This window comes from Leptodactylus fuscus, chromosome 5, assembly GCF_031893055.1.
Source record: "Leptodactylus fuscus isolate aLepFus1 chromosome 5, aLepFus1.hap2, whole genome shotgun sequence".
NCBI lineage: Eukaryota > Metazoa > Chordata > Amphibia > Anura > Leptodactylidae > Leptodactylus > Leptodactylus fuscus.
Window position 1 is genome coordinate 76,144,784 of NC_134269.1, and position 24,791 is coordinate 76,169,574.

The 24,791-nt window shown below is 38.7% G+C and overlaps 1 protein-coding gene across 1 annotated transcript in view; it reads left to right on the forward strand.

Moving 5' to 3' along the window:
• DMXL2 (Dmx like 2) overlaps positions 1 to 23,902 on the forward strand; it is an 86,567-nt gene extending 62,665 nt beyond the window's left edge. Inside the window, exons 28-44 of the mRNA XM_075273440.1 lie at positions 1,222 to 1,470; positions 1,648 to 1,791; positions 2,031 to 2,212; positions 5,128 to 5,264; positions 7,096 to 7,181; positions 7,313 to 7,514; positions 8,303 to 8,420; positions 9,565 to 9,651; positions 11,640 to 11,761; positions 11,841 to 11,976; positions 15,111 to 15,171; positions 15,260 to 15,387; positions 15,508 to 15,585; positions 19,225 to 19,316; positions 21,705 to 21,757; positions 22,330 to 22,547; positions 22,644 to 23,902. Coding sequence (XP_075129541.1) covers positions 1,222 to 1,470; positions 1,648 to 1,791; positions 2,031 to 2,212; positions 5,128 to 5,264; positions 7,096 to 7,181; positions 7,313 to 7,514; positions 8,303 to 8,420; positions 9,565 to 9,651; positions 11,640 to 11,761; positions 11,841 to 11,976; positions 15,111 to 15,171; positions 15,260 to 15,387; positions 15,508 to 15,585; positions 19,225 to 19,316; positions 21,705 to 21,757; positions 22,330 to 22,547; positions 22,644 to 22,853 — 2,303 coding nt within the window. The 3' untranslated portion in view covers positions 22,854 to 23,902. The remainder of the gene's footprint in view (positions 1 to 1,221; positions 1,471 to 1,647; positions 1,792 to 2,030; positions 2,213 to 5,127; positions 5,265 to 7,095; positions 7,182 to 7,312; positions 7,515 to 8,302; positions 8,421 to 9,564; positions 9,652 to 11,639; positions 11,762 to 11,840; positions 11,977 to 15,110; positions 15,172 to 15,259; positions 15,388 to 15,507; positions 15,586 to 19,224; positions 19,317 to 21,704; positions 21,758 to 22,329; positions 22,548 to 22,643) is intronic.
• Positions 23,903 to 24,791: the final 889 nt, after the last annotated feature.

A 24,791-nucleotide genomic window follows, 5' to 3' on the forward strand; every position in this document is an offset into this window, starting at 1 on the left:
GGTCTGACTGCTGGCAGCTCTGGGACTCACCAATTACTTGAGCACCCTAAACATTGAAGAGGAGCAGGAGCATTAATGGAGTAGCATTTGGGCGTGCACCCTACTGCCCCATTCAACACCAAGACAGCAGAACACTGCTAGCTTGCGGTAACAACTATATTGAACCCCCTCCTCTGTAGCCATGTCACATGTTTTTCCCTTAACTTGGACTGACCATTGGGGAACTTCTGAAGGTGGGAGGGAGGTCATTTCTAAATAAACATGAATTCCTATTTATAATAGTGAATACTGTTTGAGATCTTTCCATCCTTGCATTATGATTAGTGCTGGTTCGTCAGATTTTTGTTAACCTTTTTAAGTTGAGGCCCCATTTTGCAGAAATGCAGCTCTTTTTTGTTGCAGATTTTGCTGCGTTTTTTTTTTTGTTTTGTTTTTTTTTGTTTTTTTGAGCCAAAGCCAAGAATAAGATGAGATAATCCTTTAATAGTCCCACAGTGGGGAAATTTCAGCATGTTACAGGAGCATAGTGAAGAATGGCTACAAAAGGAATGGGAAATATATAGGAAGCTCTTATACTTCTACCTTTTGCTCAATCCAATCCCGGCTTTGGCTAAAAAAAAAAAAAAAAACGCAGCAAAATCTGCAACAAAAAAAGCTGAGTTTCTGCACCGTGAGTCCTCAGTATTCAAGAGATTTTCTGAATCACAACAAAGATGTTCTATCCTTAGTAATGGTGGTTCTGGTATTGCAAATTTGTACTATTTGATAGCCTATCTTATGTGCATGGAGTTGTTGGGTACAGACAAATGTGTTCAATAGAGATCAGCCCTTTTAAACAGTCATTCAGTTGGAGTGCTGAGAGTTGGATTGCAACCCACCTGGAAGAGGATGCTGGAACAGCTGATCTGTGCAAGGTCCAGTGTGTCAGACCCCCACGGATTACATAGTGGTGTCCTATCCTTTGGGGCCAGAAAATCCCTTTAACAACTAGTAATCTCTGTTTTATTTAACAGGTGTATTTACTTGTTAATATTAATTGTTACTAGATTTTCCTTTTCAGTGTGTAATGACGGAATATTTTTTTTGTATACATAATAATGCAGGTTTTGAAGTGTTTTTTTTGCTAATGCAGGTTTTGTTTTTTGTTTTCTTTGGGGTTTTTTTTTTGTTTGTTTTTTTTGTTTGGGATTTTTCTTTAATTTTTCACCTTTACTTTTGCAGGTGTTAGCTCTCTAATAAATCTACTAAATACAGCCCAAGATGAGGACCAGCCAAAGCTCAATGTGTTGCTGTGTGAAGCTGTTGTGGCTGTCTATGTGAGCCTGCTGATTCACGCCCTTGCTACCGACTCTAGCACTGAACTCTTTCGTCTTGCTGCTCATCCTCTGAACAACCGCATGTGGGCTGCTGTTTTTGGGGGCGGTGTTAAGCTTGTAGTGAAACCAAGAAAACCACCAGAGAGTATTCCAGGTATAATTTCCTCATTGCAGAAATATATAATTTATTTATTTATGTATTTATTTTAGTTATTTTCCTGTATAATACTGATATTCTTTAGTTTCATTTGTTTTTGCTACCTTTAAACTAGTTATGCCTACTGACCTTGGCATAAAGTTGATATGTCAAAAACTGGTGTATCTCATCCAGGTAGAAGTGAGAGCATTGATGTGCAAAGACCACAGTGTGCTCTGCCATTGCCAAATGAGGAGCAACCTGCAGCAGAAAGTGCTTTATCTAACACTAGAAACAATGCTTGTGTCATTGATAAAGGGCAGGAGTCTCAAGTGTGCGGTGAGAAACCAGCGTGATGGCTGCCGTGTTTGGAATTCTTTTCCTTCAAGCACTATCTTGTAATTACTGCATGTTACAAAATGAGACCAAATTAGAAATTGCTGTTAAAATTTCACTGCTAAAGTCTCTATTTTACATCACTATTGCAAGTCTTCAATTAGTTGCTTAATCTTGCATGTGCAATTATAAGCAGTAAAGTGATGCTGAATCTTAAGAGATTTGATCTGCTTTTTTTCCAGCAATCCCTGTCCTGTCTGAAGAAATAGACAAGCATCGCCGTCGCTTTAATATGAGAATGCTAGTGCCGGGAAGACCAGTGAAAGATGTGGCTACCCCACCACCAGTCCCTGCTGAGAGACCAACCTACAAAGAGAAATTCATTCCCCCAGAACTAAGCATGTGGGACTATTTTGTGGCCAAAGTATGTTTATTAGTGTGTGCTGTTTAGTTGTGTTTCTTCTAAGTTATCACAATGTAGTTATACTGATCGGAAATGTTAAATGGGGTTCTCCAGTTTATGGGCAATGAGTGTAAATGTTATATTTAATATGAATATACCACACTTTGTGTTAGGTTTTTTTGCTCTGCCCTTTTTTTTTTTTTTTTTTTTTTTTTTTTTTTTTTAATTTATGTCCCATTGTTTGGCAGACCAAGTTTGCACTTGGCTTACATCCAAAAGATGGCCGCTGATGGAGGGCCATGTCACCATAGAGGTTATTTAGTCTCCCCCCTTCAAAAGCACTGAAACGTTCATAGGGCAGAAATCTCAAATGATGTGTATGGCCACACATACCATTATCAGGAACCATCTTATGGACATGAGCCAGAGACAACACACTTGGACCCAGTTCACATCTGCGTTCGTGCCATTCCGTTCCCCTCTCCCCACTTTTCTCTCCGCATTTTTTGTGTGGAACTATCACAGACTCCATTATAGTCTATGAAGTCTGCCGGTTTTCTAAGGTAACTGCTTTTTTTATGCGGATTAGGTTTTAGTTCGGGGACTCCGCTTAGGGTCCCTAAAGCAGACTCTCCGAACAGAAACCCATGCGCAGATGTGAACCAGGTCTTACTAAGTAATTTTGCCTTACTAAGCAAAAATTAAACAAAGTAGTGTAGAACTTACAAAAGGTTATGTCACTAAGTGAGGTATATTCGTCTTAATCGTACATTAGTTAGCGTAGCCCATGATATGGCCAGTCCCATTACGAAACATATTACCTAGTTTTTCTACATAAATCGGTGACATATACAAATATATAAATGTTAAAATTGATATCTTTTGACCTTCCACATTAGTGCCTGCAGGCTATCTGTAAAGGTCCAGAGGCCACCTCAGTGTGCCACAAGTCTTTCTGTAGTGAAACAATGAATCGAAGATTTGGTGCTGTGCTCTTAAAAAAAAAAAGTAAACCTCACACCAGGAAGAGCAAGTTCACTCAAAAGGAATACAAAAAAATCTATTGAAATGTAACCAAGAGAGGCAGGTTAAAAAATAATCCCTACCTACATTTCGTCTAATATACATCTACAGCAGATTGTGGCTTCTTGAAGGGAGTTTGTTACCAGAACCCAATAGATTGATATAGTCCTGCAGATAGATAAGTCAGGGTCAGATAAAGGCACTGATTCACAAGAAGAAAACGCCGTTTCATTGAGGCGACAGTAACAAAGGTGTAACCTCAAGCTCTTGGGCCTAGTGCGAAATTTGTATTAGGCCCTCTAGCTATAATATATCTTTATTAGTACTCATATTTGGAAGAAAAATCATCCTATGGGCTCCTGAGCCAGCTAAGCCTTCACCCTTTGCATCCCTTAAAGTTACAGCCCTGGGTTTAACTATCTGTCTGTGGGGTTGTGTTGGGGACAGACTCCCTTTAACTGAGAATTCACATGAGCTACGTGCACATTTAGTTGCAGACATGCAGTAGATTTTCATTTCAGAATTCATTACTTTTGAGTTTAGCAGGGGTGAAATCCACTGTGAATCTTCATGTAGAACAATATTCAATGATCTGTGCTGGAAATATTCCTCCATCTCTGTACATACCCTCAAAGTGATCTACTAAATTACTTGCTAGAGGTCAGTCTGCGGGTTATTGGGTACATTATTCTCTTCTGTAGCAGAGCTGAAACAAAAATCATTTTCTGTGGGTTAAATAAGACTAGTTTGTTAGCGGGACATTCTTAAGCAGTTATGAGGCTTGATAGGTTTTGTTACTTGCGCATTGTTATTATTATTAGACGTCTTTAATCTATGAAGTAGTTGGACAGACACGACTTCGAATGACGGTGCTGCATTGTACGTCATACTCCACTCTGTTCAGCAGACATAATATTTCAAGGTTACAAATGTACTTTGTTCTCTTTGCCTTCCTTTTTATTATCCACAAGACACAATATTGCAGTCCTAAAGCATTATTACATCAGTTTTTGTATTTTTATTTTTTTTATATCACTCTGTGGCATAAGCAGATGTAGAAAATTTGTGAAAAGTGCACAATGTAGACATTGTACTAGTTTGCCCATAAAATAAACCTTCCAGTTACAAACTATATACATACAAAATAGCTCTCCTTCAGGAGGAAGAAAACTGTGCTACTTTGCACTATAAGTCAGGTTAACCATCTATAAGTGGCACTACTATGGTTATTTTCTATCATTTATACACTTCCCTTCCCGCTGCAGATAGTATGGTGTTTTATGCAGGTTAGAAATACTAATCTAATATGTACACACACAAAATTTGATCCTGATTGGCTTATGATAAGCCAATCCTCATAGGATCCATGTTACTGGTTAGAATATCACGGCATGCTTTGTTCTTTTAAATGGTCTAAACGCCTGATTTCGATGTGAGTATGCCACTATTTGTACAGTATGGCAGTGTTATATGTAGGTGGTAATATACATTATAATGGGATTTTGTGTACAGTATTTCAGCATTATCTAGCATCATCTACAGTAAACCATCAACCAGGACACAGATCGTGTAGCTGTACATTCATTTATAGTTTAGCGTGTTATATAACTGTCCCGAGAACTTTCCCCTTGTCAAAATCCTGCATGCTGATGCCTGGAATTGTAGCTTTTGACTGTGACCTCAAGCCTGTGTCTTGCCTCTCGTATGACCACTTTAAATTGACTTTGTAAATCACGTTTGGTTTCCTATCTTATTTGTCAGTGATCTCTACCACCGGCTGCTTATGTTCTTGGGTTTCTTAGGGACTTGAGGATTTAAGTTTACAGACTGTCATGCGGAAATGTATCTACCATTATCTAAGCTTTGTAAACCAGAGACATTTTTCTGAATTGTCTGTCTTCATTCTCTTGCAGCCATTTCTTCCTCTATCAGACAGTGGCGTCATTTATGACTCAGATGAAAGTATCCCAAGTGATGATGATGAGGATGATGATGATGCATTCCTTTCTGATACTCAAATACAAGAGCATATCGATTCTAGTTCTTACAGGTAAAGATAAATGTTTGCACCCTCTAAACAGATTAACTGACATGATGATGATGAAGTAAATTAATAGACCGACATTATACATTTTATACTGTGTTTATCTATATAACATGTGTTTCTAGGTTCGCCCAGTGTTTGCATGGATTTCCTTTAACACTCCTTTTGCACTCCAAAGACTTAGTGATGGGGAATTTAGATTGTAAGCCCTATATGGAACAGTGTTGAATATGATGGTGCTACATAAGGAAATTAAATATATACATTAAGTATAATATATATATATAGAGAGAGAGAGAGAGAGAGAGAGAGAGAGAGATTACGTAAGTGCGCTTTCAGCCACGTGTAGGTATAGTTGGAGGCCATACTAGCTAGCCAAGGTATATGTCTACAATAAGTCAAAAATACAGATGTATGTACTCAGCCCCAACACAATATTAAGGAGGTAAGTATGCACTTACAGTCAGTATGCCTCAGTCGGTGTTCAACGTGAAGATCCTTAGAGATGCAGGGAAAAAAGACTCTCTCCGGTAAGAGTCGTAGCATATGCAGGAAAAGAAAAGGAAGATTTCCAGCACCCAGGACTTCAGATGTAGCAGTTAAAACTTTCTTTTTATTTTTATATCATTAAAAAAGGAACATCTCAGATGTATGAATAGATGGTGTGCGGAGGTGAAGCTGCTGTGCCTATGCGTTTCAGTGCCGTGGCACCTTAGTCATGGCATGACTAAGGTGCCACGGCACCGAAACGCGTAGGCACAGTGGCTTCACCTCCGCACACCATCTATCTATTCATACATCTGAGATGTTCCTTTTTTAATGATATAAAAATAAAAAGAAAGTTTTAACTGCTACATCTGAAGTCCTGGGTGCTGGAAATCTTCCTTTTCTTTTCCTGCATATGTCTACAGTAGTCTATAGTACTAGGTCTTCAGAGGTTAATACCTCTTGTTGTAAATGCAGCAGAATCCTGGTTATTTTCTGTTAATATGTTTTACGCGGGTTTTAAACCATATTGGATAAGGGGGTGTGGCTTGTCGAAGAAGCATGGCTTAATATTCAACAATGCACTCCAAAATTCTGAAATAAGGTGGTATAAATTTAGATTAGACAGTCAAATGATACACCAATGTTATCTTCCAGCGTTAGCCAATGATGTGGTACATTACCTAGTCTATGTCAGCAAAGTCTGTCAGGCATATATTATTAAATAATAAGAATACATTTTTATTTATATAGTGCCAACATATTCTGTAGCACTGTGCAAATTGTAAGGTTCAAGTACAGACAAAGATACATTACAGAGTAATAGTCAATTCACACAATGGGACTGAGGTCCCTGCTCGTAAAAGCTTACAATCTATGAGGTAGAGGGGGTGACACAAGAGGTAGCAGGGGCCACATCGGAGGTAGCATTGCTTATACAGTGGAGAACCAGTTTGTGATAGAGGTTACTTTTCATGAGCCATCACAGTTGTGTCCTATAATGTGCAGATGGTGCCTGGACATATAAAATTGCAGTCCGATACAATATCATACCTGTAGGAGTAATGTGAGCGTGAACAGAGGAGGGTTCTTTTTCGGGATTTTAAATCCACCCCAATGTGCATAAGAAAGGGAAATCTGATTAAACTTTATGTCAGAGTGGTCAGCAATTTCAATATAGACAAAGTAATAGTTACTCATTGGGCTGCGTTACATAAAGCCAATTACTAGTACAATATAAGAAGATTTCTATTAATGCAGTTCCTTTATGTTTCTTCCCTGTATATGTTTACTGAACTGCTCATGAAATGGAATGTTAAGCTACTATATTTGTTGGTTGGTCTATTTTCAGTTGGACACTTATCCGTTTAGCAATGGTGAAACTTGCAATCCAGAATCTGAAGAGTTTCTTCCCGATTGCTGGATTAGAGCTCACAGGTTTGTTGCATTCTGGATTAAAAAGATATATATATATATATATTTATAGCGGTTTTCATGAATTTATTCAATATTAATTTTTACTACTTTGTACAATCCAATATGATTGCTGATTTTCATTATTTTATTAGATCTTCCTGTAACATCTCCACTTGGCATTGGCGTTGTCAAAAACTTAGAAAACTGGGAACAAATTCTCCATGAAACGATGGACCAGTTTGGGGGCCCACCACCAAATTATATTAATACCATTCCTAGTGAACTGACCGTAGGGACTGGACCTGCCATTCTGCGTCACAAGGCTATGCTGGATCCTGAAAATACACCATTCAAGTAGGGAACTAAGTTCATTAAAAATTATTTTTAGTCATTTAAAAATTGTCTTGACATTACTTAGAATTTATTAGATAATTTTTAATCATTAATATTTTCAAAAATGTTTAACTTTTCATTGTCTATGAATTTAAATATGGTTACCTTCATAGGAAAACCCTTTTAGGCTACGTTGATATCTGCATTAGAGTCTGTGTTTGGTCAAAGTGTACATTGAAAATCACCAGGAGAAAAAATCCTGCATGTTCAGCTTTTTCAGCTGCCATTTTCAGTTTTAAAGAATGGATACCTGGCATGTCCCATTATAATCAATGGGTTCCATCAGGCTCTGTTGTTGTCCACGATTTTAGCATTCAAAATGTCAAAGACTCTAATATTCAGGACCATTTATTAAGGAACAAACCATTGTACTAGCGCTCATTCCCAAAATATTGCATCCAATCACCTGCTGAACATTTGTGCGTTCATTGGGGCAAGACAAAAAAAATCCTTGTCCGTGAGCAGCACATCATACTATGTAATAGTCGCCGTGCTACTAGCAAACAATGAAATTATATGCCCACGGAACAATCTCTTTACCAACCGTTCCTCCTGCATATGCTCTGCATCAGCCTGTGTAGCCAGTTATCACTTATTAAAAAAAAATTATTATATCTTTTGGTGTTATAACAACTTAGCAGAAAAATATGTCCAAAGTTGGAAGTACAATAAAATTCAGTAGTTCTCAATATTTTATCAGTTCATAATTATTGTAATGTTGAATATGTAATTGTGCCATTTTAATACAGATCCAAAGATTACACCGCACTTCCTGTCAAGCGCCTCTGGCATTATCTCGTCAAGCAAGAACTTCTCCAAGAAACTTTTATTAGATACATCTTTACCAAGAAAAGGAAACAGAGTGAGGTATTCTTACCTTGTGTTACGCTATTGGCTTTTTGGTTTGCGTCCTTGCAGCTATTACCCCATTGTCCTCCAATTTTCTGCTTATGTATCACAATGCTAATTTGAACAGTCTATTATAATGGACACTGAAAAGGCCTATATGACTAGAAAGCATCTCTAAAAACATCTGGACTTCCTAACTATGTCCACTTGAGAATTGCAATAGATGTAGATGGTAAATACTGCTAGCGGAACACAGAGTTTGGGAAATGTCTGTGTAAGTATGATATTTCCATCCTGTTGTTTCCTTGATTATTTACCATTCCCTGTTTTTTTTGTTTTTTAATTATTTTTGTCTTTTATTATAATTTCATGTGTTGTCTGATCATTGTGTGGTTGCTGTAGACTTGCATTTATTGTGCATGACAAAGCATCACACAAATATTTGTCATGCTGATATGATTGTTTTTTAATAGTGATCTGGAATGTCTCATACATTTTCTTTTTTTATGTGTGTTTCTTTGTGCATGTGTTTTCGTGTTTGTGACTGTGTGGTGTCATGTAGTCTGTAGAAGACAGTGCGGAGCGTTTCAGAATAGACTCCATAGCAGTTCGTCAGAAAAAACAGGTAGTATGTCCTACAAAGGCTCCTACTCCTCTCGCACTTACCTATATGTTCACTGGTACCAGTATATTATGTTCATTTTTTTCTCCTGGCTTCTCCTAGTTCATTGCTTTGTTAAATGTTTCACATTACTTGCTGATGGTACGCAGTGCTACAACTAATATCACTCCACATTGAAATAGTCTTCCGTTTGCAATTCCGGATTAAGTAAGCGTTTGTGGTGAATAACAGCAAGTGTGCCTACCCTCAGCAACGTCTGACGGCACCAAACTGACAGGCAATGTTCTGTTCCATCCTTTTTAACTTTCTGTTTCATACTAATAACTACTTTGGTGCTTTCTTTCAATATGGTTTGGGGATTATTTCTGTGCTGGGCCTTCAAATAAAGAGTTAATAAAAACTATAATATCTTTGAAATGCTGGAACAAGTGAACTTGTAACTTGTAGCCGCACTAACGTAATCTTGTTACATACGAGTCTGTGAATGTAAGAAAGTATGTTGCACAAGTTGCAGTGGTGATGCACAGATTTTATTTTCAGGTTGAAGCTGACCTTGGATATCCAGGTGGAAAGGCAAAAATAATTCACAAGGAGTCTGATATAATAATGGCTTTTGCGATTAATAAGGTAAGGACATTTACGCTTAATATACAAGGTGACTGTATATATTAATTGTCCTATTTATGCATTATTGGCCATGAAAATGGTTGCAAAATACTGTAAATATAAGCAAATTGAAAAAAAAAAAAAAAGTGAGGGGTAAGTTATAAGGACTTGTCTGGATGGAATAAAAAAAACCTACCGTGTGATACATGATCAGTTCTGAACTGGTTTCTGTTCCCTAAACCCTCTTGACACATTGGATATGTCCGCTCAGACAGTCGCTAGTCACAGCAGGCTGGCAGTCTTTTCCTATACTAGCGAGAAGAAGAGGATTGGTGAAGTTATTGTCGTTTATGATTATCTTTATGCCAGTCCGTCATTCTGACCATTTTTTTCTTAATCTTTACTGGCCAAATAACTTTCTATATGAAGGCTATAATATAATCTATATTATATATAACATATAGTTGTATGTGTGCCAGATATCTGCAGCCAGTAAGTAAAATAACAATAGGGGCACGAGTATCACAAGGGTAAAATTCAGAACCAGAATGATACAATACAAATAAATGAAAGTGGAAATTGAACAGTAGGAAAGTAGATCACAAACTGGCAATTGAAGGATTCTCACAGTACATTTGTGCATCACTAAACATTGAACCAAAAATTTCAAAGTACGGTAGCTATAGAAGCTTAAGGCCATCTCTAAAGAGGTCCATAACCCACAGACCACTTTTGCCATTCTTATTGACAAGCTAAGGGCAAATGGGACTGAGGCCAAAAGAAAATTGATTCAAGATTGATGAGACCAAAGACTTCACAAGTAAATCACAACTGAACAGCTTTAAGATCAAGATGTAGTCATTGCCATCAAAATAAATACCGATTGCATTATTGGACCTCATTCAGGCAAACAATAAAGAATAATTTCATTTTTTCAGAAAACCAAATCCCAAAAGGTTTCTCTGATGTACTACAGTTGTTTTTCTGCCTAAACTATAGTCTGTGTACTGCCCATTGTTATTAAGTATGTGATGACAGAAGGAAATGACCAAAAAAGTGCCTTCTAATAGATGAGAAGAAGCAAACATTGGCCGATTCCTTAAAGGGATTCTACCATTAAACTACCTTTTTTTTTTTAATGAACACGTCGGAATAGCCTTAAAGGCTATTCGTCTCCTACCTTTAGACGTGGTCTCCACCGCGCCGTTCCGTAGAAATACCGATTTTAACCGGTATGCAAATGAGCTCTCCGCAGCAATGAGGGCGGGCCCCAGTGCTGAAACACCGATGAGCGCGTCCCCATTGCTGCCCAGAGCTCTTTCCTGCGCCGCCTCCTTCTTCTACAGCAACTCCGCCTCTTCTCGCTTTTCTTGCCCTTGTAGTTCGATACAGAAGCATAGAGAGTCCACCCCAAAATGGCCGCCGGCCGGCTCCTGTATTGAACTGCAACAGCGGCTACCCAAAAATGAACTACAAGAGCAAGAGAAGCCAGAAGAGGCGGAGTTGCTGCAGAAGGAGGCGGCGCAGAAAAGAGCTCTCGGGCAGCAATAGGGATGCGGTCATCGGCCTTTCAGCGCTGGGGCCCGCCATCATTGCTGCGGAGAGCTCATTTGCATACCGGTTAAAACCAGTATTTCTACGGAACGGCGCGGCGGAGACCACGTCTAAAGGTAGGAGACGAATAGCCTTTCTTAAGGCTATTCCGACGTGTTCATTAGAAAAAAAAGTAGTTTAATGGTAGAATCCCTTTAAGTGGATGTGGCAGAATGTGCTCGACCGGGGCAGAAGATTGAGCCATGTCAGGAGCAGAAAATCTTTTCATATTGGGGTTATTTTTTTTTTTTTTGAAAGGCCATGCATTAAAATTCTAGATTATGGTCACCAATTTTCACCATGATAGTTTTATTTGGTTTACTTATGCTTTATGGCTTACTACTTTAAAAAAAAAAAAAAAAATTGTTTTATTAAATTAGACCTAAAGAATTTTTTTGTTTTGTTTTTTTCTTAAGGCTAACAACAATGAAATTGTCCTGGCTTCTACACACGATGTGCAAGAACTGGATGTGTCAAGTCTTTTGGCTGCTCAACCTTACATATGGATTGGAGAGGAATATGACAGAGAATCTAAAAGGTCAGCCTCTCTCAATGTCTATTTTTTTAGATGTTTAGAATAAATCTGATCATTCTAATTATTCTGCTGTTCCCCTTAGTTCTGATGACGACTTCAGAGGGTCTACTACAGCCATTCATCAGTCCGGTGTGACTCCCTTTCACCTAGGACAGATGCAGCCATCTTCATCCATGCCTTGGCTGGGGAGTGGACAGACAAGCACAGGAGCGGGCATTGTATGTATATTTTGCAGGTTTCATGATAATTACTCATATATATATTAATATGGTTGTTAAAAAGTCTTAAATTGTAAGGAGATTTAATTACATTATTGACATCATGGAATGCCTTGTCCAAAGGCTCCATGCTGTGTAGGCAGGGGCTCATACAGACACAAAGGGTTATTCCTGCCATTTCTCTTCTTAAATGGTGCTGTCGAAATGCAACTGCAGCATTTGAACTTGACTGGCAAGAAGGGCGGCCTCAAAAATTGCTTCAAGTAAAATCAAGAAGGTTTTTGTTTTTTTCTTCATGGAAACTGCAACCTTCTGTGCCAGTTTCACAACTGCATGTAGTCTCATCCAGTAAAAAATATATGTATGCCATGCAGCACATTAAAATTGACTTACTATGGTGTAAAGTTACCCTAACACCGACAGGCAATAGTGTTTTGAGATATGAAATATTGAAATACTACTGCCAGAACCACAATGGCAAGGCATATTTATATAATAATAATAATTGGGCGATTAATCGAAAAATAACCAAAACTGATGGTAAACTTACATCCTTTTTTGCAACCGTTAAATGGATGTAATAAAAATATGATCTGGATACAGCCTTCCACAGCCACTTGCTAAAGGATACATCACTATCTGTACATTGTCCAACCAGGATTGCTAATATGTTAATAATCAAAACCTATAAATAGGGATTGTGGCATATAAAAAGGGATAAAATATTCAATTAGTTGTGATTTTGAATTTGGTCGTATTTGCCCAGCCCCTACTTATAAATCATATTACTGAAAATCGGTCACATTTACCTGATATTCGGTGAAGCAGTGGTTTGCTTCAGGATGCAGAAAGCCTAAATGGTATATGGAGGAGGCTCACAGGTGAAAAATACTGATAAAACATCCCCTTACACATCAGTCCATGAACTGTGTTTGCCTAGTTTTCCTAATGGACTCAGATGAGATTTGTATATGGTGCCATATAATGCAAGGTGCACAGTGTTGACTTACAGCCTATTAGTGATGCCCATACTATTTGATCAGGCAGCAGGCAGGCTATCTAGCACCTATATACCCAACTAGTACTAGCACTTCATTCCCCTTCAACCAATATAACAGGACCTGGCCACATCCTGCCACAACGATTTGTTGTTGTTGTAATTTTTGGGCAAAATATGTACGTTTGCAATCAGCTGGACAGCTGAGATTTGGTGAGCGATACTAAAGTCATTCCAGGAACCAGGAAACCCCTTTAGGCTAAAGCCCCACATCAAAAACCCACAGCAAAAACGCGCTGTAGGAAAAACCGTGACAGCAACGCATCACGGTTCTTCCTGTAGCACTTTAAACAGAGAGTTTGCGGAGTTTTCCTCTGCGAACCTTGTTACAATTATACCTATGGGGAAACCACCAGTATTTCCATAGATATAATTGACATGCTGCGATTTCCAAAATTGTGCGGGTTTTGGATATCGCGTCATGTCTGCACCGCGGATTTTATGGCAAAGTGGGCATGGGATTCCATCCACTTTGCCGCCGTGTGCAAATTGTGGTGTTTATGTCCCGTGTGGCCCCGGCCTTAATCAGTATTTTGCTTCATTGTTTTGGAAGCCATAAGGAAGAATGGAACTTACGCCAAAAAAAATCTAGAATGGAAAGATTTCTACCTCTTCCATATTTTGGACCTGCTCATGGTTCACTTTGGTTTACAAATAATGATGCAAAATATACTGCCGTGTAAAAGTGTCCTTAGATACTTCTTGTTAATTTATTATCTATTGCGAGGATAGGGGCTGTTTTCTCATTTTTGTAAAAATTAGTTAGTAAATTTTTAAGTACCCCAAAATGTAACCAGTAAATACAGAGGCTCATCTCCCCCTCCCCATTTTAATGGAAAAACATACTTGCATGCATATTTTGGATTTTCTTGTTTGTATGGAATTATTCTTTTTATATTATCTTTGCTTCACAAAAATAAGAAAAAGGAGAAAAAAAATGGCAGAATTGTTTCATTTCCTTCCAAAAACATTTCTGAAAGTTAATTGATACATAAAATAAAGAAATTGTCATGATAAACAAGCCCTCAAGTTACATTTACTGAAAAATTAAGGATCAGCCTAGTAGCAATTCTTTAAAGAGGACCTTTCATGGTTTGGGGCACAGGCAATTCTATATACTGCTGCTGCTATATACGATCTGTGCCCTGGGTAAAGAGCTTTCTGTCCCAGTACCGTAGCTCTTTACAGTCAGAAGCGCGTTCCTGACAGTCAGCCAGGTACGTCCTTCTCCACAGCAGCGCCTATCGCACTGTACAGTGTGAGCGGGGAGGAACGCCTCCTCCCTCTTCTCACAGTGCTTGTCCATAGACGAGTATTATCAGGAGGGGAGGAGGAGTTCCTCCCTGCTCACACTGTACAGCGCGATAGGTGCTGCTTTGAAGCAGGATGTACCTGGCTGACTGTCAGGAACGCCCTTCAGACTGTAAAGAGCTACGGTATCGAGACCTAAAGCTCTTCACCCGTGGCACAGATGCGGTGTTGCTGAATTCAGCGCAATGTCGGCCTTCCAGCAGTATATAGAACTGCCTGTGCCCCAAACCATGAAAGGTCCTCTTTAAGTCATTGTTCAGGACTTCAAAAACATGGCTGCTTTCTTCTTCTCAGGAAGTGACTTCACGTCTGTTTGACATTTGGCAATACCGCAGTTCCATCCAATTAAGATGAATGGGACTGAGCTGCAGCATGGCCCTGTGATTAATGGACATGATGTCACTTTCTGAGAAGAAAGCAGCCATGTTTTTGAAGTCCTGCACAACCCTTTAAGGGGTTAATTAGGGTTGCTTACAAGTATGCCGGACAAATCAAATGTCCAATGTACGGTGCATAATGTGCTAGATGCATGACGTAATTTTCATGTAAATGTTACTTAGATTATGCAGTGTATTTTGAGGGTAAGGACACACAATGTAGCTAGCCCAGGATCCAGCACTGTGACCAGTGGGCCGCACGCTGTGGAGGAGGGGCTGTGGATGCAGCACTGTCATACATTTGCCTCATTTATTCTAACCCTCAAGGAGCTTTTCAAATATATAGATCTCTTATATGTAGTTTTTCTTTTCTCTCTCTCTTCTGAAAGCTGATAAAAAGGAATTTAAATAATGTTAAAAGAATGGCATCGCACCCTGTCCACCAGTACTGTAAGTACCCTGACTGAAAATCTAGTGTGTCCAAAAAATTAAAATTTTTACACAATTTCCAATTTTTATGAAATGTCATTTATGCTAGATCTTACTGGAGCTCAAGATGGCAGTGTCCGCATGTTTGAGTGGAGTCGGCCCCAGCAGCTTATTTGTTTCCGTCAAGCTGGGAACGCCCGTGTTACAAGATTGTACTTTAATTCCCAAGGCAATAAGGTTTGTCATTGTTTTCATTCTGTTATTGATACAGTTGAATTGGCAGGGCCCAAGATTATGTTGATCAGATAGGCCCCAGTTTTCTGTCATTGTAATATAATGTGGCTTTGTCATCTGCAGTGCGGTGTTGCTGATGGAGAAGGATTCTTGAGCATTTGGCAAGTTAATCAGACAGTCTCCAGTCCTAAACCTTACTTGGTAAGTAACTCTAGTTTATCAGTATATTATCTGGAAGAATCTATTTTTTTATGAATTCTATATCTTTAGAAAAATAATTATTGAGGTATTTTCAAAGACGTCTTCCTATTTCATTGAATGATGGCACTTCCACATATGCTCAGTGGCCCTGTGTAGAGAAACTGCGGCATCGTTTTTTAGTAATGAATTGGGCCACAATGCAGTTTGTTGAAGACCAATGTGTAGGAAAAACAGTAACTGGTCTCCAGCACTAATGGCATATCCGAGAGATTTTATTTTCCTTTATTTTGCTTATTATATAGCACCAACCTATTCCAAATGCCTTACAGACATTGTTGTCACTCACCGTCCCAAAAAGGGCTTACCCTGTAAATTTTTCATACATGCTTGTAATGGCCCAAATGTAAAAGTGAGTTCATCCTAGCATGGCACAGTGCACTCATTGTACTTTATGGAGACCGTTATAGTACAGGCTACACATTCGTATAATATATAGTTGGTAGAATTTAAGAAACTACTATATTTATTTTCACATTGGGTGTCTAAGATGACATCTACTGTAAGTGCAGAGTCACGCCAACCAGTATCTTTCCTCTCTGAGCCCCATCTTCTGAATTGCCCAGCAGGTTCCCCAGTTATCTTGCTGTGGCTTGAGGCCTTCTACTGTGGGGGGTAAGGGGGACATATCACCATTGCTAAGAGAGCCCTATTTCAAGGCAAGAACCAGGCAGCAGACTACTGACTTAACCCTAGGACAGAAACAATCTAAGACAAGGTCTAGACAGCAGACTACTATACAGTGCTGCCCATGCTGTAATATGCCACAGTCCCTACAATTACATCAATACACACAGCATCACTAGAATGAACAGTTACGCAATTCTTGAACATTCCCCTGATAATATGAAGGACTTCACTTATCTAAAGAAGGTCACAGTCTGTACACCTTCACACTTATACACATTCTATTAAAGTCTTATTTGTTTTGTAGGTTGTCCAAACTGCTGATTATATAACGAAGTAATCCCAGCTTTATTAAACCATTTTAATAATGCAGAATATCATCTTGAAATCAGACATTTGTTGCGTACTATGAAAAAAAAATACTCATGTGTATCCCTTGCACAAATTCTACCAATTTCTGTTTAAAGGAGTCGTAAAAGATTTTTATATTGATAACCTATCTTTAAAATGGGGCAGTAATATCTGAATGACGAACACACCCATATATATGTGTATATATACAGTATGTATGTATATATATATATATATATATATATATATATATATATATATATAAAATTATAAAATGTGTGTGTATGTATAGCCCTTTAACTGCATCTACAAAGTCCATTTTCCTGAAAGGTTTCTCTTAATCATTTATTGTATGGTAGTGAGCCTGTGTAGTCTACAGATGTGTGATAAATGGGCACACTTGTATAATATTCATTTTAGTCTAGTTTATCAGGCTTTCTGTCGTCAGGACAAAGTCAAGGTTACACTTGACGATGAAAATGCTGCATTCCCATTTTTATTTTATTTTTTTGAGATTTAAAGTAAAATCAGGAACTTTTATTCTGGTTATGGCTTTCAGCACTGGTCTGAACTGAGAACCCTTTCATCCAGAAGCTAGTGCTGTGCACGTCCATGGCCAAGTACCTAAAAAAATTACCAAGGTATAGTTAGAAAAGGAGTTTTTCTGTTTACAGCTGCAGACGGAGCGATAACCGGATTAAACTTTCCCATTATAATGGTTTCGATTATGTATTCACATTGAAGATGTTGAATTCAATTATAATCATGGGCTTCCAGCAAACCTTAAAATTACTCGCATGCTATTTCTGTGACTCCGTTAGTATATTCTGCACAATTACGTTACTTTTTTCCGTAAAACTCAAAGTAATCAGCCATTTTTTTTTCTCTAAAGCTTCCTGATTGCAGAGTGGTACATCTTGACGGATTTAACCAGTGTGCTTCTGGAAGGAAATGTAGCATAGACCTTGCTTTTCCACATTGTGGGTTAGGTTCCACATATGTGAAAATAAATTGGGGGAATCCATCAAGTCATGCGTGAAATTCTGGCGTCAATAAGTTGCTAAATAGGGTTTTGTGACTTATGTTTTTGATTTGTTTGGCTTATTAAAAAAAATTTATTATTCCACTTGTAGGACCAAAGGCACGTCAAACTAAAATATGCCAGATTTAAAGTGATTTAAAAATCAATAACTACATATTTTTATTTTTTATTGTAGTAGCGTGTAGCACATTTTACTATGCATAGGCATCTTTTACTATACCAGTAAGACCAGCTTCACATGGGCATATTCTGTACGTGAGATACAGACCGGATGTCAGTCGTACAAGATAATAGTCCTGCGATGAGGTGGGACTCTTGGTATCATAGATAAGTATGATGCTTAGAATCGCACTAGTAAATATGACTTGTATGCCACAAACCAAATATGCCTATGAGAAGACTGTACTAGTGTACCAGTTTGTAGCTAAGGCTTCCTTCACATCACTGTTATGAGAGCAGATCAAAAATAATAGAAGCAGTGGATTTGTTGCACAACTGATATGTACAGCGTCATTGGCTGTAATGTGAACTGGGCTTCTGTCATGGTTCCTGACATTAGGACTTCATAACACAACAATTTTTTTTTTAATTCTATTTGAAGAAGAGCAGACAATGGATCCATTATACATAGTCTAGAGCAGGGGTGCTCACACTTTGTCAGCATGTGAGCTACTTTATAACATGACCAAGTTGAAAGATCTACTACCCACTTCTTGTGGGCGGGGGCGGACGGAGCGTGAGAGCAGGAGACAGCAGCATTCTGTGGCCGCCCAGGGATCCCAGCTGTCTGCTTATTCACAGCGCAGGCTGAGAGTTATCTCTGGACACTGGCAGGCTGGGGCTGCGGCTTCCCCGCCTGCCAGTGTCCGTAGATGTGAACAAGCAGCACCCCGGCCCCCTCCATCCCTAAGAGCGGCCTGCAAGTGTCCGGAGTGCTTGTTCACAGCGCAGGCTGAGAGTCGACTCTCAGCCTGCACTGTGAACAAGCAGACACCGGGGATCCCTGGCTGCATCCCGCGATCGACCCATACGTCCATTGCGATCTACCAGTAGATCGCGATCGACGTATTGGGCACCCCTGGTCTAGAGTAATTCTTTTTTGGGGAGGGGGTGGCCGGGGGTAAGGGTGGGGAAAAGCAATTCACCATTGTTTTTTCACAGTATACGTGACCTGTGGGTTGTTATGATTAGTTTAAGCTATTTTTAGACATTATGTTTCACCACATTGTTACGTACAAGTGTTGGTTAATGTATGTGACGTGGAAAGTGATGCTTTTGACAGTCTTTCCCCTAGTTTAGTAAACTTGGCCCAGCTAGGTCTATATTGTCAGTAATCCTTTGTCCTAGTGTTGGTTACATGTGCAGTTATTAAACACATTCACTAAAAATGACTATAATATTCATCAAATGCAACTCAAGAGAGAAATCTGTTTTTAGGTTGCCCGACATTTGATCATCTTGGTCTTGTATGTGTATCAAATATTAGCTGACAATCACAATAACTTATAATATTCCCAGAAATTTCCTTCCATATATTTTTTTATGTATTGCATTTGTTTCAGACTTGGCAGTGTCATACTAAAACCACAAGTGACTTTGCATTTATTACCTCATCGAGTTTGGTTGCTACAACAGGACAATCCAATGATAATAGGTAAGATGCATGTCATAGTTCACATTTCATGGCAAATCCTGACAAACTACAAATAATGTGGTTTTTTTTCGTTAAGTTTTAACCTTTCATTGTTTCTGATAACGTTTCACAGTTTTGTGCATTTGCCTGTCAATTCTTAGAGAATTTCCATTTTGCACAGTGGAAGTAAATGTCCTCTGTATTGTACATATACCAGTATAAATGTTCCCAAGGAGAGAACCGATTTCCATAATGTATTCAGTCCATGTTCTTTATTGTTTCATGTCGATCTTTAAAATGAGTTCATGGGTAAATCTGAAGGCTACTAACCTCTAGAAGTTTCGTCTTGGTAGCTAAGCAACATTGTATGAAGTAATAGTATACATAATATAGAGCTGTGTAGTTTGAGTGTAGGCAGATAGTGAGGCAGGGGAGACTCCGACTGCTCCACTCATCAGGGCGTTATTAAAGGATATGAAGGGGACACTATACGAACAATAAATAACCCCTTATACGTAAAGAGGAACTATTAATAATAAGGCTGGAGGAACTATTATGTAGAAGTATTTATATGGAAGAACTTTTATTAATAAGGCAGCAGGGAAACTATTATTTCTAAGGGGGAACAATTTATACGGGGAAGCTCTTATAAATTGACCCCCCCCCCCTCCCCCCTATAAATAATAGTTCCCCCAGATTTAATATTAATAATTCTTCCTTCTAATTAGCCCCCTTTAAAAGTAAAGAGTACTAATAATGCTGTGGAACTATTGTTTAGATAGGGGGTACTGTTACTGATAAGGGGAGACTATTATTTATATGCAAGGACTATTATTTATAATAACTAATAAGATGGTCATTTGTATTCTGTGTCAGTAAAAAAGGGTTATTACTGTTTTGGGGGCAGAAAGGGGATGATATTAAATCAGTTTTTTAATTGATCTGATTTTTATTAGGATACAAGCATGTGGGCACTATTACCCCGCATTCACACGGCAGAGTTTCAGCCGTCAAATTCAGTCCATGTGTTCACCAGATTTATCAATGTGAACAGTATGCCGGAAGAGGAACTCCTAGCAGTTTAGTTACCTATAATGTCAGGAGTTCCTACGACCCAGTGATATATTGTTTGGTAGTGACTATAGGTCGGACTGTAGATACCTATAATGCTAAGAGTCCTGGGAGAAACTTTGTTGTGTGAATGCAGAGTTACTTTTTGGTGTGAACTACTATTATCTTTGTGTCACTATGTAGTGGTAATGGAAGTATTTTACTATCTGAGACTTGTATATTATGTATTATTGGTACTAGTGGTACTAGTCTTTATCATATGTTTTTATTCAAGAGTTGTCTGCAGAGCAGTAATAATTCTCCCCGGTATAGTAGTATTGTATAATAACTCTATACAGATATAGGCCTTTTAAAAGGCTATTTCCAACTTGTTTGTTCACCAACCTGCAGGCTGTCTGCTTTGTTCACTTCCTGGTTTTCGCAGGGTTTTTTTTGGTCGGGGTTTGACTTGCTGTCTCCCAGACAAAGCCAGCTCTGCTTAGCTCTCTTCATAGCAGTACATGTTTGCAGTCAGTAATGAGGGATGGTTGTAAATAAATTAGCACAGTATCACTGGAAGATGCACAATATAAAGCTGATGTAGCAGAGCTGGATTTGATAGGTGATGAGAATCCCAAATTTACATGCTACAGGACCAAGGGTCAGCTTGCAATAAACAACGTTTTAGGTCTGTGCTTACATACAGTGGTAGCAGACTCCCTATCTCAGCCCTTACCAGCAAAATTCAATTAGCAGACCTGATAACTGGAAGAGGGAGATAAATAGCTCAGAAATATAAGCTGCTTTGAGCACTCAGCCCCCCTCCTCCCTGAGAGCAGGGCTGGGCGGAGAGATAAGACCATCACCAGGTCCTTTGGTTATGGAAACGCAGTGTAAACAATGAAGTGTAAACAATTAAAGGGGTTGTCTCATAAAGACGACACCTGTCCCCTTGCCCTATACGACTACTCTGTGCAACTAGCTCTCGTTCTGCCAGACTCAAGCTGCACTTGTCTTACCAGGATATCCATAGAACACTACATTTTGCCTTCTGATTGGTTGCCGGGGCATGAGAGTAACCCTTGGCTTACTGAGCACTGTATGGGCTATATTCTAAAAAATAAACTGACCAAATAATAATTTCCAGACTACCTATACGTATGTGTGATACCTGTAAATACCTGTCCATTCATTGAGCATTGTTTTACCTTAGTGTTATCCTATAAAAATAAAAATCACTTTCATCTTGCAACTGAGATCCCTGTTGCTTGGACGTTATACCTTTCCTATGCGTTACACTAAGTTTCTGCTGCCTATATCATGACTATTTTATTTTAACACTGTATTTATTTGTTTTAGAAATGTTTGTCTGTGGGACACTTTGATATCACCAAGTAACAGTCTTGTTCATGGTAAGAAATAACTACAGTACTGTGTTTATATGCTAATAAAGGGTATTGTATTGTAATGTAGATGCCACAGTCACATGACTTATGAACACTAAACCACCAGCTAGTCCTGAATTAAAAATATCCTAATGTTTACTAATAGAGGCGTCCAATAATGGAAATAGATATAGTGGGTGCAGTGATAGCAGTTGCAGACAGGCCCTGGACCTTAAGAGACCCCAAAAGGCCCTGTTACAGATTTTGTATTGGGGCCCGGAAGCTATGAATTATGTCGTTGCGTCCAATGTTTGTGTGTGATCCCGACAGTGCATTGAATTCAGGACACTCAGCTTTCCCGGTGGGCACCACAGTTCTGGAGATATCAGTGCTGTTAGTTTCAGCACTGATCTCACTCAGACCTAACAAATAGGACATGGAATTATGCAGGAGAAAATGAGACTTCCTGTAGGATGTACCACAAACACTCTTCACACGGGACAAAATCTTCTGTCACTAATATAAAATCCACCTATCATTCGTATAGGTGTTGTGCCTGTAACTTTGACTATTCTGTAATGATTTTTCTTCTATTTTAGCTTTCAACTGCCATGATAATGGTGCCACCGTTCTTCAATATGCACCAAAACAGCAGCTCTTGATAACCGGTGGCAGGAAAGGGTACGTCTGTATCTTCGACATTAGACAAAGGCAGATCCTTCATACGTTCCAGGCCCACGACTCTGCAGTAAAAGCTCTTGCCCTGGATATTTCTGAAGAATGTTTTGTCACTGGCTCAGCAGAGGGAAATATGAAGGTAAAACATAGACTTGTCCCGTATGTGCCTGATTGTGTCACATTATATAAAGATCCACTAAAACAATTTCTAAAACAATTGTCTTATTTGATGCAGGTATGGAAGTTAACAGGCCATGGTCTACTTCATTCCTTTAAAAATGAGCATGCAAAGCAGTCCATATTCCGGAATATTGGTGCTGGTGTCATGCAGATTGAAGTAGGAGAGAAAAAGAGAATCTTTTCCTGTGGAGCAGATGGCACTCTGAAAATGCGGATGTTGCCTACTGCCTTGAGGACCCAGTCGGGCATTTTCGATATTCTCTAGACATTTCAACTTTTAGGCTCGTCTCCACCGCCAGATGTCAATCCACTGATGCAAAATGTGTAGGAAGATTTAGAAACTGAGGCGTTAGAAGCTTCTTAGGGGAGAGGCATAAAAGGGTTTCTTCACATTAGAGCCAGGTTTCGTGCTGCTGAACAAAATGGATATGCATGTCTGCCATATAGATCTGTAATACCGAGTACATGAAGGTTTTCCTGGTGAGCCTCGGGCACGCGTGCAAGAACTTTTTAGCATCATCCACATTTCTTGTTGAGATGCTACAATTTATTTTGAGGTAGATCAGAACACCATAAACTGCTGTAATCTTTATGGTTTATAGATTGATTATAAAAAGGGATGGACAAAGGACCAAAAGGGATGCAGTGATCTTTAAGGTTTACATGGTTTTAGTCGTAAATGCCTGCAAACACGTAACCACTCTACACCGCAGGAGAATCACTGGAGTCAAGTACATATACACAAATCATAGATGGATCCAAGTCCACCAAAAAGGTTGTCATTCACCTTCTCCTTGTGGTCACTTTAGAGAGTAAAACTTTGAAGTTCTTTCCTTTTTTAACTTTTTAAACTGTTTACACATATTCTAGACATTTGCTTCCAGACTCTTGTGTTTTTCAGAAGGCATGTCTCTGTTTTTTCTCAAATTTCCAATGAAGGTAATGTATGTGTAGCGTCTCTTTCAGATACAACAACCAAGATGGGCAGTACTGAAATTTACCTAAAACTCATTTATAGCTGTCTAGGGCCAGAAGACCCTTCGTCTATTTTTGAGCCGGTGATTATTATCATTATTATCCTTCCTTGGGCATCTTTTTATTGTTTTATATCGTTTTATTTATATTTTGTTATCAGACATTGTAATTTGCACACTTTAACTGTTGTTTACCAGAACCTTTACTTTGCACATGACCACTTGTCCGTATGAAATGTTGGCTTTAAGTCGTTTTTATTCTTTGAAATCTATGTGTTGGTTGTAGTGAACGTGACCATAGTTCTCTGCATTCATGCTTTTAGTCTTTTTTTTTTTTTTTTTTTTTCTGCATTTTTTTTTAAGTCTGCGCACATAAATGATTACAACCTGCTGGATGCCCATCTATCTGGCATTGAACAGATCCGAACAGGATCTAAGCACTGGTCTGATAGATTTCACAGTAACACATTATAAAATGAATGTCAGGCTTCCTGTGGCCAGATAGTGAATAGTGGAAAGCGATATAAACTAAATTATTACACAGCATATGTATAACTATGCAGAGTTGAATATTGTTGGCTTGTAAAATACTAAGCGGTGTTGTCTTATTTTGATGTATTTTCTCTGTTGTAAACACATTGTTAATAAGCTATCCAGGACTACTGACTGTCTGTGTATTTACCTGTCATCCAAGTTGTCCTATTATTTTTAATGCAGAGTTTTGTGTGTATTGTACTGTAAAATATAATGGCATTTCATGCACCTTTCTCTTATAACTTTGCCTTCCTCAAAGACGATGTAAAGGTATAAAGTATGTATAGAAAGGAGAGAGTCATTGTTAGTTTACCTTTGTAAGTTAAATAAACCCCTTTTATTTCATGGAAACGTGGTCAGCAATTTATTACTTTTAAGAAAGATGGTAAAAATAATCATTGCACGCATTTGCTTAAAGAGATTTTACAGCCCCAAAGTGATTTTTCATACTGATATCCACAGATAAGATATTCTAGCAGCCTCTGCATGCCGAATGCTGGTCCATTCACTGCATAGCAGTGCTTCAGAGCAATTGCAGTTCTGCTTCTATCACTTCAATAAGAGCAATGCTGCGCACATTCTTGGTCCACAAATACCTCCTTCCACCGACACACAGGTCATCTGATTGGTGAAGCTTCCAGGTGTTGAAACCCAACAGATCACAAACTGATGTTCTGTCCTCTGGATAAATTTAC